Here is a 15,140-nt window from a genome sequence, read left to right as displayed (position 1 = left end):
AACTCCTTGGCCATTGAAAGAATTTTCTAATTAATTTGGATCAGGAGCGCGAGAATTCGAACAGTAGTTAAGGCATCGCGTAGATTTTCCTGTTGATGGCGCTAATATAGCCGTCTAATTCGGGTCTTAAGGCGTTCAGTGGCTCTTTAGGTAGAATTACCCCCTACCGTAGATAGCCCAGAAGTACGTGCTCATCATGCATTATAGTGCTCAAGTGTTTACTATACAAACACTTTTTTTTTGTTTACGGCGTGAACGCTACGTACGTTAAGTTGGCATTGTTGTTATTATTATAGTGGACAGCCCTGGCCACATATATTGTAATAGCAAGCTGCACCTGAGAAACCACCTTATCGTAGGAAACAGAACTTCTAGTACATGTAACAAGTGCTTTTACGTATTTTAGCTCATTGAAAATTATCCTCGTGGTAGCGCAAATTTAGGGATGCACTTTGAATCCAATACACTTCGTTTCGTGTCAGAAATCAGCCGCGTGAAGTAGTGCCTTTTGGTTGTTCAATAACAAACGTATATATAGAAAGATTTAAAGCAATGTACACACAGTGTCCTTCGGAATGCGTGTACAGTCATATGTGGGGTGCTCCGCTTACTGCTGTATGCACATACTTCTTGGTTTAACGACGCTGAACTCATGTCCTGCTTCATGGTGGCCGCCCGTCTGCTGTAGATATCGATGTGCGTGCTGCTTGTTTAACCTGTGCTTACAATTGCTGCTGCTGCTGCGTCCTGACCAAGGCCGAGACAACCCCTAAACGTGGGGTGACTGTGGCTGACGCTGACGTGCGACCCGATAGTGTTGCCGGATCCCAAACAACTGCGAAGCTCGTTTATAACTAGGACTGAGACCACTACACGGTGTATGGGCGGCCCCTTGCTGATGACGGCATGAATAACCCAATGAACTAGCGTGAGAGGCATCAATCCATTGGAGTATGTTCCGAGTGATTGAGGAGTCTGGCTTGATAACAACGAAATGCCGAAAGTAAGAATAAGGTGCTTCTGTCCATTGCGAAAATCAGATGTGTAAGGAAGTAAGGGTTACATTCGCTAAATTTCGGTCGAGCAAACTACCTTTAGTAGCGTATCATTGGATATATAATATTATACTATTCGTGTTAACATTGAAACGTCTACAGCAAACAAGAAATGTCAGGTATGCCTTGCATGAATTGGCGCTAAGATTTGACACCTAGGTACTGCTAGGTGACGTTTGTTGTTATTAAAAAAACGAAGCATGAAATGTATGTCGCTGAAAAATGCATTAATGAAGCTTTTTCGTTAACCTCAGTGGATTGATCGTACGAATATTTCTGCCGGAATTACCTGATTATGTTTTCTTCCTGATGACATAATCTCGGAATTCGAGCGACATGTCATTCAGCTATTGCTACTATAAATAATAACATTAATTACATGCGGTGGTCACTCCCTTCTTTGAAACCACTCGCACCACCCGTCAGCTACCCAAATGACGGGGGTTCGTACTGAACTCCGCGGAGGGAACAATAACTTGACGCAGCTATTTGGTTCTGTACAAAACCTCCAAATTGGTGATGCTTGCAAGTCTAACCAATCCCGGCTTCTGCTTATTGTCAGATCGGCGTTATTTGCCTAGCCGAAATATGCCCTAAAGATCGCGACGTGTGAATCGCAAGCAAGCGGTACTAACCGATATGATGGATCAGGCAATCAATATTTTAAACGGGGTTTTTTGTTACCGTCAAATTGCTTGGGATGCCTTCTGTTGAGAAGGCAGGTTCAATCGTGAAGATCGTGAAGCTACCTGCAACAGAACAGAGTTTCGCCGGCTGGTTGAATTCGATTGGTGGGTCACGAAACTTCATTATTATCCGTATCATCTCCTTAACTGCAAGCACACTACGGTAAATATCGCTTTGCTATGATTTCTTTACATGTTGTTGGCAAATTTAGCCCGTCTGCCAACTCAAGATAGCGTTCGTTAGGGACCAGCTCTGACGGACGGATTCTTGTCGCTGCCGTAGTAGTCTTCGGGGTCGTTGCGCTAGTAAGAGTTACAACGGGTTCTGTTAGCCGTCGGTGATTGAAAAGGGCCTAGACCGCCTTCGCTTTTAGGTGCCTTACACGTTAGGTTTTATGCTAGTCAGTCAATGGAGCTTTTGCAGACGACGCTATTATCGGGACATGTTTGCTAATACAGCTACGGTAAGTTACTACTACAGGTCGCTTAGATCACGCCGTTCTTACACATAAATACGTGATCGTAAGAAAACTACGTTAACGGCTGCGCACGACTCGCGTAAGTTTCCATTGCTGTTTTGGTAGTTACGCTCCATTCATTGAGCCTGTCATTCGTCCATAGAGCAGATTCCGCCACACACCAAGAGCTCTACCTCTTCCTGATCGATTGTTAATATGACAATCTGTTGTAGAGGGAAGTTACCTGGCTTGTTCATGGCTTGCTTTTTCTTTCGGCCTATGTGTGTGTGAGGTGAGTTCGCGAAGAGGAGCTAATACCAAGAAGTACACTCAGGTCGTTCATTCACAAGATCATTACCATGGCTCACTTTACCAAATCGGCTAAACAGAGTCAGCAATCATCGTTTCGCAGGTTCTCACTGTTACGTATAAAATGAACTTGAATACGATTCGTAAGTTAGGTTTAACCAGTCGCGGCAGTCGTAAGCAATGATACAAGACCATCCTTATCGTCGCTGACGATGATCATAGCGATGACCTAAACAGCAGTAACAAAAGTGGGGGCAACATCAGCAGCACAAGATATTAGATGCTACGATCTCGCTATTAAGAACAGTATCATCATCATCATCGCGTTTCTTCTCTCGTAATTTCTCTAGATGTGTGTGTGTGTGTACGTGCAAGGCACAAAGATGACACTCTAAAGGCCTTACTTTCCTCTTCCGTGCTGACTGGCTTCGTCGCCAGCCCTGGAGCGTCTGGATGCTCGAACAGACGAACTAGCGGACGTACGGAAAGACGAAGCGATGTCAGCGCACGGTACATGCTCGTACGACGTTCTGTAGCGGTTCACTGTCTATTTGTCTGTTTGTCGCTTTGTCGGATGAACGTCAGTCAGTAAACGAGTCACAAAACACAAAACGAACGACCCACACGGACGGCGAACGTAGTGTATGGAAAGTAAGCACGTAGGGAAGATGATAACAGCTACGGCGACAACGACACCGCAAACGATCATATCGCTCCCCCCAGAACCTCGTAATAGACGTCGCAGTAATAATAGCAGTGGTAGCAGCCATTCTGTGCGCTATCGTTGTCGGAGGCAACCATTAGTAATCCAAGAAACATCTCTACCATTCCCCGTTTGCTTTTTACTGAAGTGCTTCCGTTCCTGTTGTTATAGTTCGTTTGGTTCGCACCGGCCGATATTTTAATGCGTGCCGTAGCTGTCAACACCAAATCGAAGAGCAATCAGGCCAAGAAATGAACTATTACGGGGTCGCACACTTTCATTGCTACGACTGCACTTAGTGGATTTTTCCGGAAGGTAATGCCTAATAGATATATTTGAAAAAATTCAGGGACAGCCGACCAATAACGTTTCTCTGACGAACTTACCGTTTCGATTGTCATCGCCCACTAAGAAGTCAATCAGTCGGGTGCTGTTCTGGCCGTTACAGCTGTTACCTGATGTAGCTTTTGCTTATTTTCATGTATATGCTCCTATCTCTTTTCGCTTCGCTATGGCCTATTGAGGAAGTCTAGGCCGCGCCACGTAACGGGCAGGACAGCATTCGACAGGCGACGCTTACGATTTAATGCTAGGACAATAGAAATATGCATGCACTTTGACGCGTGAACGAAGATTTGCCAGGGAGGCTCCCTTTTTTTAACGTTGTCTGCTTTCCGCCACAAGAACGCATCGCACAAACTAGGAAGTAGGGCGTCCGCATACCCTGTTAGGCTGTTTACCGAGAGTGGATCCACCACATACCTAATACGTCATCGTGAGAAGCCTACGGGTCAAGAAACTATTGTTATCGGCCATTTTGTCGGTCACGCTGGGCCAGCTAGGGAAGGCGAGGGCTTTCGAACGAAATATACGTACGGTAACAGCTATACACGATGTACTAGGCAGGCAGTGACAACGATGTTGATGATCAGGTTCTGGCCAGACTGGTGACGACTACGTTCTGTCAAACTACTTCAGGCTGTCTAGAACCGCCATTTTTCAACGAAGTCGGATTGTAACATAATATGAATGAGCTTGGATATCAGAAAGCTTTTCAACCGACGAACTATTGACGATGACGATAAACCTTCTACTGCTATCTCTTTCTTATCGTACGGTCGTATGGAACAAGCTGAAACTCTATCTGTGTATCTATCAATGTATCTATGTAGATTTCGTATCTCATTTTGGAACATTTTTGTGTCAGACAGAATAAAATGTCTCTCTCCAAACTATCTTCATATATGACTATTCTGAAAATGACACATTAAATAGACTATCCTAACGGTACGGTAAAAGCTTTAGACTAAATAATTAATACAAAAGGAAAAAATCGGACTTTTTTTAACTTTTAGCATCATTGCCATTCGCTCATATTAGCGATTTGCTCCGTCATTTATTTGCGTTATCGTTTTATTATATTGAAATCGACAGTACAATCATCACCATAGTCAAAATAGAATCGTACTTTATTATTCGTGTTTTTTTTATTTCTCTGTGAGTGGCCCACATGGGCTCTGACTAGCGACATATATTATTCCTTTTCCCTTACTCTAAGCACTCATCATCATCGTTCGTCGTTGTTGTTATCGTCGTGGCGGTTGTTGTTGTTGTTTCGACGTCCCCGCGTTAGCCCGTCGCTACGTCTGCTCGGATCATTGATTGCTTTGCTACTTCTGTTACTTTCTTTTCCTCTGTTTTGTAACGCCATCGATACCCAAAAGATGTTCGTGTCTAGAAATTGTTTGCTCTTTTTTATCGTCCACTGGTCAACGGTTTACCTGTTCAAGCTGATCTGTACTCTTTTCCCTCTCGAATTGGAAAGAGAGAAGACCTTCATTTTGGTTTGACGTTCTCAGAGTCGGCGAAAACGAACTTCCGTCGCCGTCGTCCAGTGACAACTGAAGACCATCCAGCCAGCCAGCCAGTTAAGCCGGGGGCAAGCGGTCGAACGGAACACGGCCAGCGAACCAGTGGTCCAACGGACAGACGACTAATCGTTCCATCATCATCACCACTGTCATCGGCCTCCGCAAGCGGCAGTGACAGGATTGGTGGCGAGCTGCTACTGCTGTCGACGCTGTCTACTGAAGAGGCGATCTGACTTTTGATTTAGCGGGTGAGCTGGTTGAAGAAGGCGAAGAAATCGCCAGTAGGATCTGCTACTAACCAGAGACACGCAGAGAATGAGCTGCGGAGGGATGGGGGAAGGAGAGGTCGACGACTAAGCTGAACAGCTAGACAGAAGCAGAAGAAGAAGAAGAAATGAGTCGAACGAAGGCGCGCGGAACCACCGCTGCGTTTGGAATGCTGCCATCATTGAGGGTCACATCTCGTTGCGTTGCGTTTGCTGCCGCCGCGGCGACCGCTGTTGGTTATTATTCCCCGACCTCTCCAGCCCACCACCACAGCAACCGCTATATCAGTGACAACAGCTAACAACAACAACAACAACAACAAAAAGCTAAGCTGCCACAGTAAACGAAGTGTCGGCAGTGAATGCTATTTCCGTCAGTCGAGTAGTCCAGTATTAGTGGTGCTGACGATTTGGTGATCGGAGTTGATTCGATCGTCGTCATTGCTGGAACAAAGAGGTATAGAGAAAAACTAAGCTCCGGCACTACATCGCTCTACAGAGTAACTTTGGCTTTGGCGAAGGATTACAACGAGCAGGGAAACGACGGCGATGACACTGGTAGCAGCACCACCGATTGAGCGACGGAGCGACACGGAAAAAACGCACGCTGATGATGATAATCATGGCCATCACGGCGCTAGTGGCGCTGGTAGCTTCAGGGCGAAGCAAAAAAACTTGTCGCACGAGGGCGACAAGAGGGAGAAGGACTCCGTTCATCAGTTCTAACCATAAATGACCAACGTGAAGAACGCGAATGGAAAACCAGTGAGCGAACAATCAATCAGTTTGTTGGTCCGTCTATCGGCGCAGAGCTGCCGCGCTCGGCGGCGGAATTAAGAATCATCGTTTTCAAAGCCGAGCAAAGGGCGCGCAACGCGCGTTCAACAGCCAGAGGTGATGCCGGTACTACTTTGGTCATGTGGGATGCACTGCGGCATGAAGTGCCATTACGCTACACGTACACCAGGAGCGGTGAGGTGCGAGATACGCACAACGCGGCAAAACGATCACAGTTGGACAAGGATGAAGTACGCAAACAGGAGCGACATTTTGAAAAGACGAAAAGGCAATACGGCGTCATATTGGCGCTGGTGTTGCTTTGGCTTTTATCGCAGAAATGCAGGGCGCACAGAGATCGACTGGGGTATTGTACGACTTCGTCTAACAGTATCAGCAGCAGCAGCACAAAGATCTTCGCATTCAACTACTTGGGGTTGAGAAGGGCGACCGGGGATTGGAGGGAACGAAACCTAGTGAGTTTCTATACATACAGCAACAGCAGAAAATGGTCAGTAGACACAGCATCTACAACCTAGCTTGTTTGGGCCCGTAGTCGTTAAGACTGGGACATCGTCTGAGAAAGATAGAAAGAGGAAGAAAAACCGATATTGGGGTTTCTGCGATGGACAAACGTGGAGATACCTTTCCTCATGTTAGCCTGTCTAGCTATACGCTAGCAGCTTTAGGCTGGCGCGCATGTCTACTGCGTTGCTCACTGGCTGTTGCTCGTTCGGCTCTTTGCTAGTTCAGCTTAGATGGCTAAGAAGTGCGAAAAAGCCGAAACATGTAGATATGGTGGCAGGCAAAATGAAACAGAGAGAGAGACTAAAATCGTAAGAGCCTATTGGTGAGCCATCCAGCAAGGTCTGCAGCAGACGAATAGACAGTTTCATGTGAAAGTTAGTCAGCCCGTCCGTGAGGGTCGTTTAGGAAAGAATGCACCTGCAGGATCAGCCAGCGAAACTGAAGAGATGCGGGTGGCTGTCCGGGGGTACTTGCGGCGGTACTGCTGCTTCTCCTCGTTGACGATCAGAGTGGGTATCGTGCGAGAAAGCGTGACCCCGTGAAAAGATGCCACCGCCCTTATAAACAGTATCAGTCTAGTTGTATTCGTGGTAGCTAAATTTAATCATTATTGACAAGCGGCATCTCAGCAGAACGTGTCAACGGTGCATGTAGCCATATGTATATCGGGGAATTAAAAGTGAGACGGGACGCAGCAGAAAAACAGGATCAGCAAGTCTAGTAAGTTTAACGATCGAAACACATAAGTCTACTCGCCTATACAAATCGATCGTAGATGTTGTCATGTATTTTTTTCTGTGCTAATATGAATCGTTTCGAGGGACCAACCACCGAAACAACAACAACAAGAAGCCAGCTACAACGATTACGGTCATAACCTCAACGAAAACGTCATAAATATCTTCAGGAGGCAACACATTCGATATATTGGCAGTATGCCTCGTTTTCACTGTCGGGTTTTTCGTTCATCGTCACATTCAACGTCCGCGTATTGTATATACAACGATATCTACAAGGGATTAACATTGCGCAGAACGACGCCCTTATCGGCCGTTCAAAATGGTAAAGTGGTATTGCCCGCCACTCCACCAACGACAGCCTCAGCGAGGAGCAGTTTTAAGGCTTAGCTACAATATCATCTAGTTTCATGCAGTGCAGTTGTGGTTGTCGCCTCTACCTTAACACCTTAGATTCGGAGCTAGCCGAGACCTCTTCCCGCCTTTACAATATCTAGTAGCAACGACTGCAGTTGTCTGCGCTGCCTGTTCACAATAATCGTAGTGCTACCAGCTCATCACAAAAAAAATGCTTCATATAACAGTGAAAAGGATGGGTCAAAGTTAGCGATGTCCTGGCACTGGGCTGTTGGCAGCAGAGATCTCGACAGGCTTGTTCTTCTATATATAATTTACACTTACACAACGCACCTTAATAAATATATAGTACTATATATATATATATATATATATATGTATATATATATATATATATATATACACATATATATATATATATATATAGACAGATATTCTACAGCTGGTTGGCACTGACAGTTTGTACAATCATTGAATTGCCAACACCTAGAGTTTCGTTCGATACTAGCAACTGATCAAAGATAGAGTTATTAAAATATCTAAAGAGGGGTATACTGCGCTTCGCACTTTTCCACCTGTTCGTCGATCTGTTTAAGTCGTTGTCGTAGAATCTCGATGGATTTTGGAGGAAGAAAAGGTAGATGACCTTCGATTCCGGGCGAGTTCGCCTGAAATGCCTTTTGGAGAACCTGGGACAACTCTTCATTTGAGGTGCGCAACAGGTGTCGAACCTGCGCCACAGTGTGTTTACGGAACACGCAGAGTGACTGTAATAGACTTTTGTGATAGCTCTGGTACTTGTCAAGCAGCCGGTAGCCGTGCACGAGACCGGATTCGTTGTCAAGGAAGACCAACAATCCGGTTCGCGGGTCTTTGAGTAGGTTGTGCGCGGGGGCGGCCATCATACCAGAGTTCCACTGCAGGTTATAAAGGTTATTCACGACACGATCGAGGTTGGCAGTTAAATAGTCGAACACGATTAGGTCGCTCCACTGAACCAGTTCCTGAATCTGGCTGCGTGTCATGTTCTTAACGTCGGATGGGTGAAGGTGGCGATTTTTATCGCGTAATAACTCAGGGATATAGGCAGGCTCAAGATCGTCGAGATACCTTGAAAGAATGACAGGCCGTGTTGATTTCCATTGCGCTTGCATCACCTTGGGTGCGACATCGCTCCATTGGGGGCCTGTAGCGACAGTAGCAATGACGGGAACGACGTTTGGTATGCCAAGTTGCTGGGCCAGATAGAATGAAAAAAGTTCACCTTGAATTTGGTCGTTGTTTTGACGGTAACGAGCACAGGCTAGTACCTGATCGGCTAGCTCAACGAGTCGATTCTGCATACGGCCACATCCTTCGCGCACATCGACGAAGCGTGCAGCTTTGACTGTGGCCTTCCAGTGCATCGCCTGACGTTGCTGGAAACCTCCTGGCACCGTCGCCTCGGCAGAGTCACTCCAGAAGATGCCATTGACCGCCGGAAGTTGTGAAACAGGTTCGGCAGTTGTGGGGAGCTCGTGCGATTTTTGCATCTGCGTTGCCACGTTTGACGTAACTCGCAGCTGACGCAAGGCAATCGGCTTCCGGGGTTGAGGTTTGCTAACCAGAACGAAACTGTTTGCGGCCCGGGGAAGTGGGACCGCCGGCGGTCGTTCCGTCGATTCGATCAGCTGTTCGGCATGAGAGTTCCACAAAGGTTCGGGGTTTGCATGATTCAATGCGCCCGACAGAATGACGAGAGTAAGCGCGACCGACACAACGGCGAGGATCATCGCCGCCACTGCAGCAAGAACATAGCGTCTATTGCTCGTCGCCTCTTTCGCCGGAGGCTCAATCACCTCGGCGTAGATCGACTCGATCTTTTGATCAGGGTACACCATAGTGTTCGGCCCGTACAGGTACTGGCCCGACATCATGTTGACGTTCACGTGAGGTACTCCAACACCAAAATCACCAGCACCATGTACACCAATCCGATCGGAATCGTAAGCCATGGGATCGTTGGAAGAGCGTTCAAGGTTCTCTTCCACGATCGTCTTCCCCGTCTTCTCGGGCACTTCTCACTGCATTCGCCCACCACAAGTTATTGTAGACATTTGACGACGCACATCTGTCCGTTGTTATTGTCGTTGTCGTTGTCGTTGTTGTTGTTGTTGTTGTTGTTGTCGAGCGTGTGGTACTTAATAGGAAACGCAGCCGAAAATATAGTGGTAACAACTGAATAAGCGCCAAACTACAAACATCAGAACCCGTTGTATTACAGCAGTCTCCAGAACCGCCTTGCGTCGCTCCTTTGTCGTCTGGCGATTTGCTCTATTTCAAGCGGTTAGTACCGGAAAGAAACCAGTTGAAGCAGCTTCTCCTGGCCAAATCATGCGCACACTACACACACCGTCGTTTGTTGGTGCTGCTAGCTGCTCCACACAGTCCGGTCGTTGTTTTACTGTTTACCTTCGGCGGGTCGCACTGCTTGTCGCTTCTGGTCTTTTTTTCGCTTAATTCGAACTGCGTCGTTCGCCACTTTGTAACGCCGATCGTAATAGCAGCCGTCATGTAATAGCGTAACGTTCGTTGAAGCTTGGCAACAGAGCGTTTCAAGCTGACTCTGCAAAAAAGCTCTCGCTTACTTGTACCGTCTCCGTTCGGTCCGCACCTCTTTCGTTCCGTGTTCTGTCCCCCTGTCTGTATATATGTACACGCTAAGATGGTATCCAAGTATCCTGCATGCGGCCCGCCGTCAGAATGCTGGTGCACAAACCGCTGCATCAGCTTTAAGAGGCGGTGGCGATACACACACAAATGGGGGTGAGCACAAAGAGGAGGAGCAGGAATGCGAATGGTCCGCGCAACGAGCGCCTCCCCTCGGTGATCTACCGAATCATAGAGACAACGGCGGACACAGTCACATATGCGCTCCTCTCACCCGGCCGGCGTTGCGGAGAGCCGAAACAACCGGCCGTACACACACCCAGATGGTCGTCGTAGGCACACTCGCGTCGGAGCTCACAGGACTAACGCATCGAACCAGCAGCAGCAGCAGCACTAGCGGCTCGACGTCATCAAAGGCAGCGTCGCCACCAGCGAGCAGCGAAGATCTTGTGCGTAAGTGAGCGCCACTGCCGTGAGTCGCGCTGCGCGGAACTGGACGAAATGCGTACGCTCATCCTAGCAACAAAAACAGCACCAGCAGTAGCATTAGAATTGAAAGGCTGTTGGTGAATGCGAAGAGCGAAAAAGCGGGGAACCCGCCGTTCAGCAAAACGAAAGCAGACGAGGTGTAGCTAAGGTAGAACTTTTATCGCTCGTGAAGAAGCAATGACGTTGCTTTTGCACAGGTGCAACTTTGGTGGACGCGTGCAGTCAGACCGTTCGAGCAAGCGATCTGGACATCGCTGGAATAGTATCAGTAATATAGAACATACATTTGTAGAGAAACGGAAGAGACAGTTCGAAAGATAATGCTACTAAATAATCAATTTCGCTCTGCTGAATGCGAAGGAGGGAGTAGTACCCTTTCTGTGGCAAAATTCGAAAGCCTTTCGAAACGGTATTAGGGCTGGCATCGGCGGATTCGATATTGAGAAATCGTTCTGTGTATTCGAGAACAGGGGCAAAATAGCTATTATCCGGTGTATATGCATATAAGTTGTTTTCATTTAATGTTAAACGTACATCTGTCCTTGAATAGTCGTGCGAAAAAATTTGTAACTTCCTTCTTATAGGACTTCAGCGGGCTAACTTGAGATTCTATTAAATCTTTTCGATGCTGTACCAATCAACAGCCCGATCGGGCAATCAAGATCAATTAACATGCCGACTGGTAGTAGCAAACGTCGGGCCAATATCGTTCCTGAATGTGACGGCTCGTAGTTAGTGGGCGGCGGTTCTCCGTACCCAGATCAAGTGTGCCTTTTGAGCTTTTGACCAACACGAACTTAAGCCAGCTGAAAACGAAATAGGACTTATTTCAACATCGCCAGTAGCTTCTGCGACTCAGAGTCATGTACAAAGGTGTGCCCGGCCACCATCTCGCTTAGAGTCTGTTCGGTCGGAAAGCAATGAACAAAATGTTGGCTACTGCGCTCGTGTGAATTACGTGAGTAGTACAACATCTGGCGCACATTTCTCAGTCAAATACCAAACAAACCTAGCTACCGTTGAAGCCTATAATTAGGCGACACTGAAGGATGCTAGGATCTATGCTAGGCGCATTGAACAGAATTCGCAGTAATACCGTTACCACCACGCACGGTGATGTTTCGAGAATATTCGAAAGTTATGAACGACTAAATCTAGAGGCTTATTGCAGCTACTCATACGAGGCACGGTCAATCGTGTACCCGGAGAAACTATCTGCGACGCTACGTAACCTTGCATAAGCCTTCTAGTGACTTTATGAACTTTTCGATGCTGTTTAACGCAAACATAACTGTTGGTATCGAGCCAGTTAAAACGAGAAGCTTTCTTTAGGGGCCACCTACAATTATGCGTAAGGATCCCATCATTTCGTTCCTATGTTAGTCTCCTGTTCCCTTTCCGCCCTTCGATCTCATTCCCTAGCGCAGACTCAACGCTGCCCGCACCCCTGTGTGAGATACTCGACGATGAGGCCAAGACATCAGACAAAGCTCGTTATAGACTGCCGCGTCCATAATGCTCTTTGGATTCCTGGAAACCTAACATGACGTCAAAGGCGTTGGCGGCAATAACATTACTCGCTCCGGGCGTGTGTCTAGGTGAATATGGGGCGAAAAATGCTACGTAGCATCAACATTTCTACGCCTTCAATAAAATCCTGTTCAGAGAGCTGAGATGATTAGATGACCGTTTTTTTCTCCTACGTAACTGATACCCATTGGTATCGATTTTGCAGTTAACAGTCTGCCTCAAGCTGTTACTCGCATCCGGACGATGCTAACCCCGAACGGTGGCCATGCTCCAGAGTCTACCCATTTGTTGCTTTGAAAAATTCACGAAAGGAATACTACAGCGACATATGGTATAATGGAAATAAACGTGACTCATGGCCGATCAAATGAATTGAAAGTCGAGCGTAAGCAATATGTATTCAGTGTATGCACATATAATCTATTGGGAGTCTTACTGCAGGCTATAGTGGCAAATGCGACTTGAGTTCCTTCACACATATAGTAGTACAATGTTAACCTCGCCTAGAAGCTACCGAAAAATATTTGCTGGACCACAGCTGACTTCGGATATAGCACAAATAGAACTACAAACATTCAATGTATAATGACCTTAATTATACCAGCGTATCTCGAATTTGATCAGGCTATAGTTAAGAGAGAATTTAACGCGAAGCCTAAATAGACAGGTCGGTTCCTGTTTAAGACAAGTAAGGATATTAGGTTGCGGTAGGTAGGGTAAAGTTTCTCGGATGTTTCTGTCAGAGGCTGCAGAAGTTTAGCCAGAACGTTCTACTCGGTGGGTAAAATTTATGGGTATTTCCAGCGGGATGCAGTCTACGGTGCGATATCGTGGGGATCAACGTATCACAATATTGAAAGACCAGTTGTGACGCGTTAGTTAAGGCAAAGTGGTCTTAGCGGTCGCGTGGAGTTTATGTGGAGACCTTTTACCGGTCTATATCACTGGCAGACTACGCACATATCTCCTAGCCCATGTGTCACACGTTAACTGCTTCTACAAAGTGTTACCGATTTAAACAACAGTGGAGTAACTTAGAATTTTAGCTAGCTTCTGATGTCTCCATAAGCTGACTACTTGATACTTCGAAACTTATGTTTAGTGCTAGGCAAGACGGTAGGCTTCGTCCGATCTTTTAAATCTTACAGACTGTCTTTTGCTTGAATTGGTTCTATCTAAGAGTAACCAATGTCCATTTCCTAGCAGTTTCCTCTTTGGTTTTTTTGTAGAAAGAGTAAAATATTTTTCTACAAAGTATTAGCGACGTTCCCATCACATGGCCCAGCCAGCTAGGTATCGTAATCAGGACTCAATCAGCCATTCATTGGGCTCAAATGATTCATGCGGTTTAAAAATAGGCTTTGTCTCGTTATTACTTTTCCAGTTCGTGTGGTGCTGCGTTTCCTCGGAAAACGAGTTCTCTTACCACATCCACGTAGATATACGTAATCAGCCTCATCTAGCGCCGACATCGTCGGAATCATGAGCAATCACAGACTTATAAGCAGCTCAACCTTTCCATCATCATCCAGATACCGCTAACTTGATGCGATGAGTATCGGCATCGTGTTGTGCGTTTGATAGCTGTCGCTTCGATGTTTCGTACTCTCCTCTTCTCGAGAGAAGTTCTCACGGCTTGCTTGGTCTGGATAGACGAGCCGTATTGGTAGCTCGCTCGTTATTAGCGTTGGTGTCATATTCCTATTTGTGCTACCTACATCGGCCTTCCTCTACTCCGCGTATGGTACGTACCTAGGCGTCGTCATTCTGACCTGAAGGGGCGTCGGTCGAGTTAGTCTGTGACAGCGGTTAGTTCAAGCGAGCGGCCGTGCAGACCGTGCGGAGCGCATCGCCCTCGAGGAGGAATGTCTTTGAGTGTGACCGGCGTTGGCGACGACCGGTTTAACGGATGAGATGGGTCGCCACCTACAACAAACGGCTACTATGAGTGATACTCCGTGTCTTTTGCTACAGAGTATTCTACTAGAAAGCGAGTGGGGACGGAGAGGCGGGCAGAATCTGATTGGGTCCGTCACGCAAGCAGCTTATAGCGGACCTTGTGGATCATGTTCAACCGATCGTGCCACCATACAAGTGGATCTGCTCTCCAAACGGACGAGACGCTCTAAATACGTGCGGGGGCGACCCCAAACGCGACATTGTTAGGTGCTGCCCTCGCGGATGACTAACCCATATGGCTGCTGTTTGTGTCTCACTGCCCTTTTATTGGAGCTTAGACATTTCGAATCAGCAGATTTCTCTGTCAGACGGGCCTTCTTTGTGTTCAGGCACATCGGATGCCTGATCAGCGTTTGGACCACTAATTCGCCGTACTGGAAGAGATCTCTAAGAGATTTCTCTCCCTTTACACAGGTGCTGGTGCAGCACATTCTAAATGCGCCTGTAGCAAACCGGTTACTTAGTACAGAAGACTAGCTCTTAGAGGGCTTCCAAACAATCCTAGAGCGAACGCAGTCCTTAGAAGGCCTAAAGGAATGCATAGACTCAAACTAAGCCTTAAAAGGCCGTGCCTGTAAATACCCAGCTTAATAGAATGAGTGCAATTTTGCTATATAAGGAATGACGCTCTTATCTAATTACTTCTCATGCAAGTTGAAACGAAAGAACGGATATCCTCAGGATCAAACTTCACCTACTGAGCAGGATAATCTAGTGAATCCTTTTAGATTATCATATCGAATAGGCAAAAAACTGCCAAATGCTA

General features: G+C 46.8%; 1 protein-coding gene across 1 annotated transcript; it reads right to left on the bottom strand.

Moving 5' to 3' along the window:
• Window positions 1-4,657: 4,657 nt before the first annotated feature.
• On the bottom strand, window positions 4,658-10,483 carry LOC111246930 (extracellular serine/threonine protein kinase four-jointed-like). The gene has a single exon (XM_022797335.2). The coding sequence runs from the start codon at window positions 9,739-9,741 to the stop codon at window positions 8,287-8,289; it is 1,455 nt and encodes a 484-aa protein (XP_022653070.1). The 5' UTR covers window positions 9,742-10,483; the 3' UTR covers window positions 4,658-8,286.
• Window positions 10,484-15,140: the final 4,657 nt, after the last annotated feature.

Source organism: Varroa destructor, unplaced genomic scaffold (assembly GCF_002443255.2).
Source record: "Varroa destructor unplaced genomic scaffold, Vdes_3.0 BEIS01000003.1, whole genome shotgun sequence".
Lineage (NCBI taxonomy): Eukaryota > Metazoa > Arthropoda > Arachnida > Mesostigmata > Varroidae > Varroa > Varroa destructor.
The sequence above is the reverse complement of the archived record's forward strand: the minus strand, read 5'-3'. Positions and strand labels throughout refer to the sequence as shown.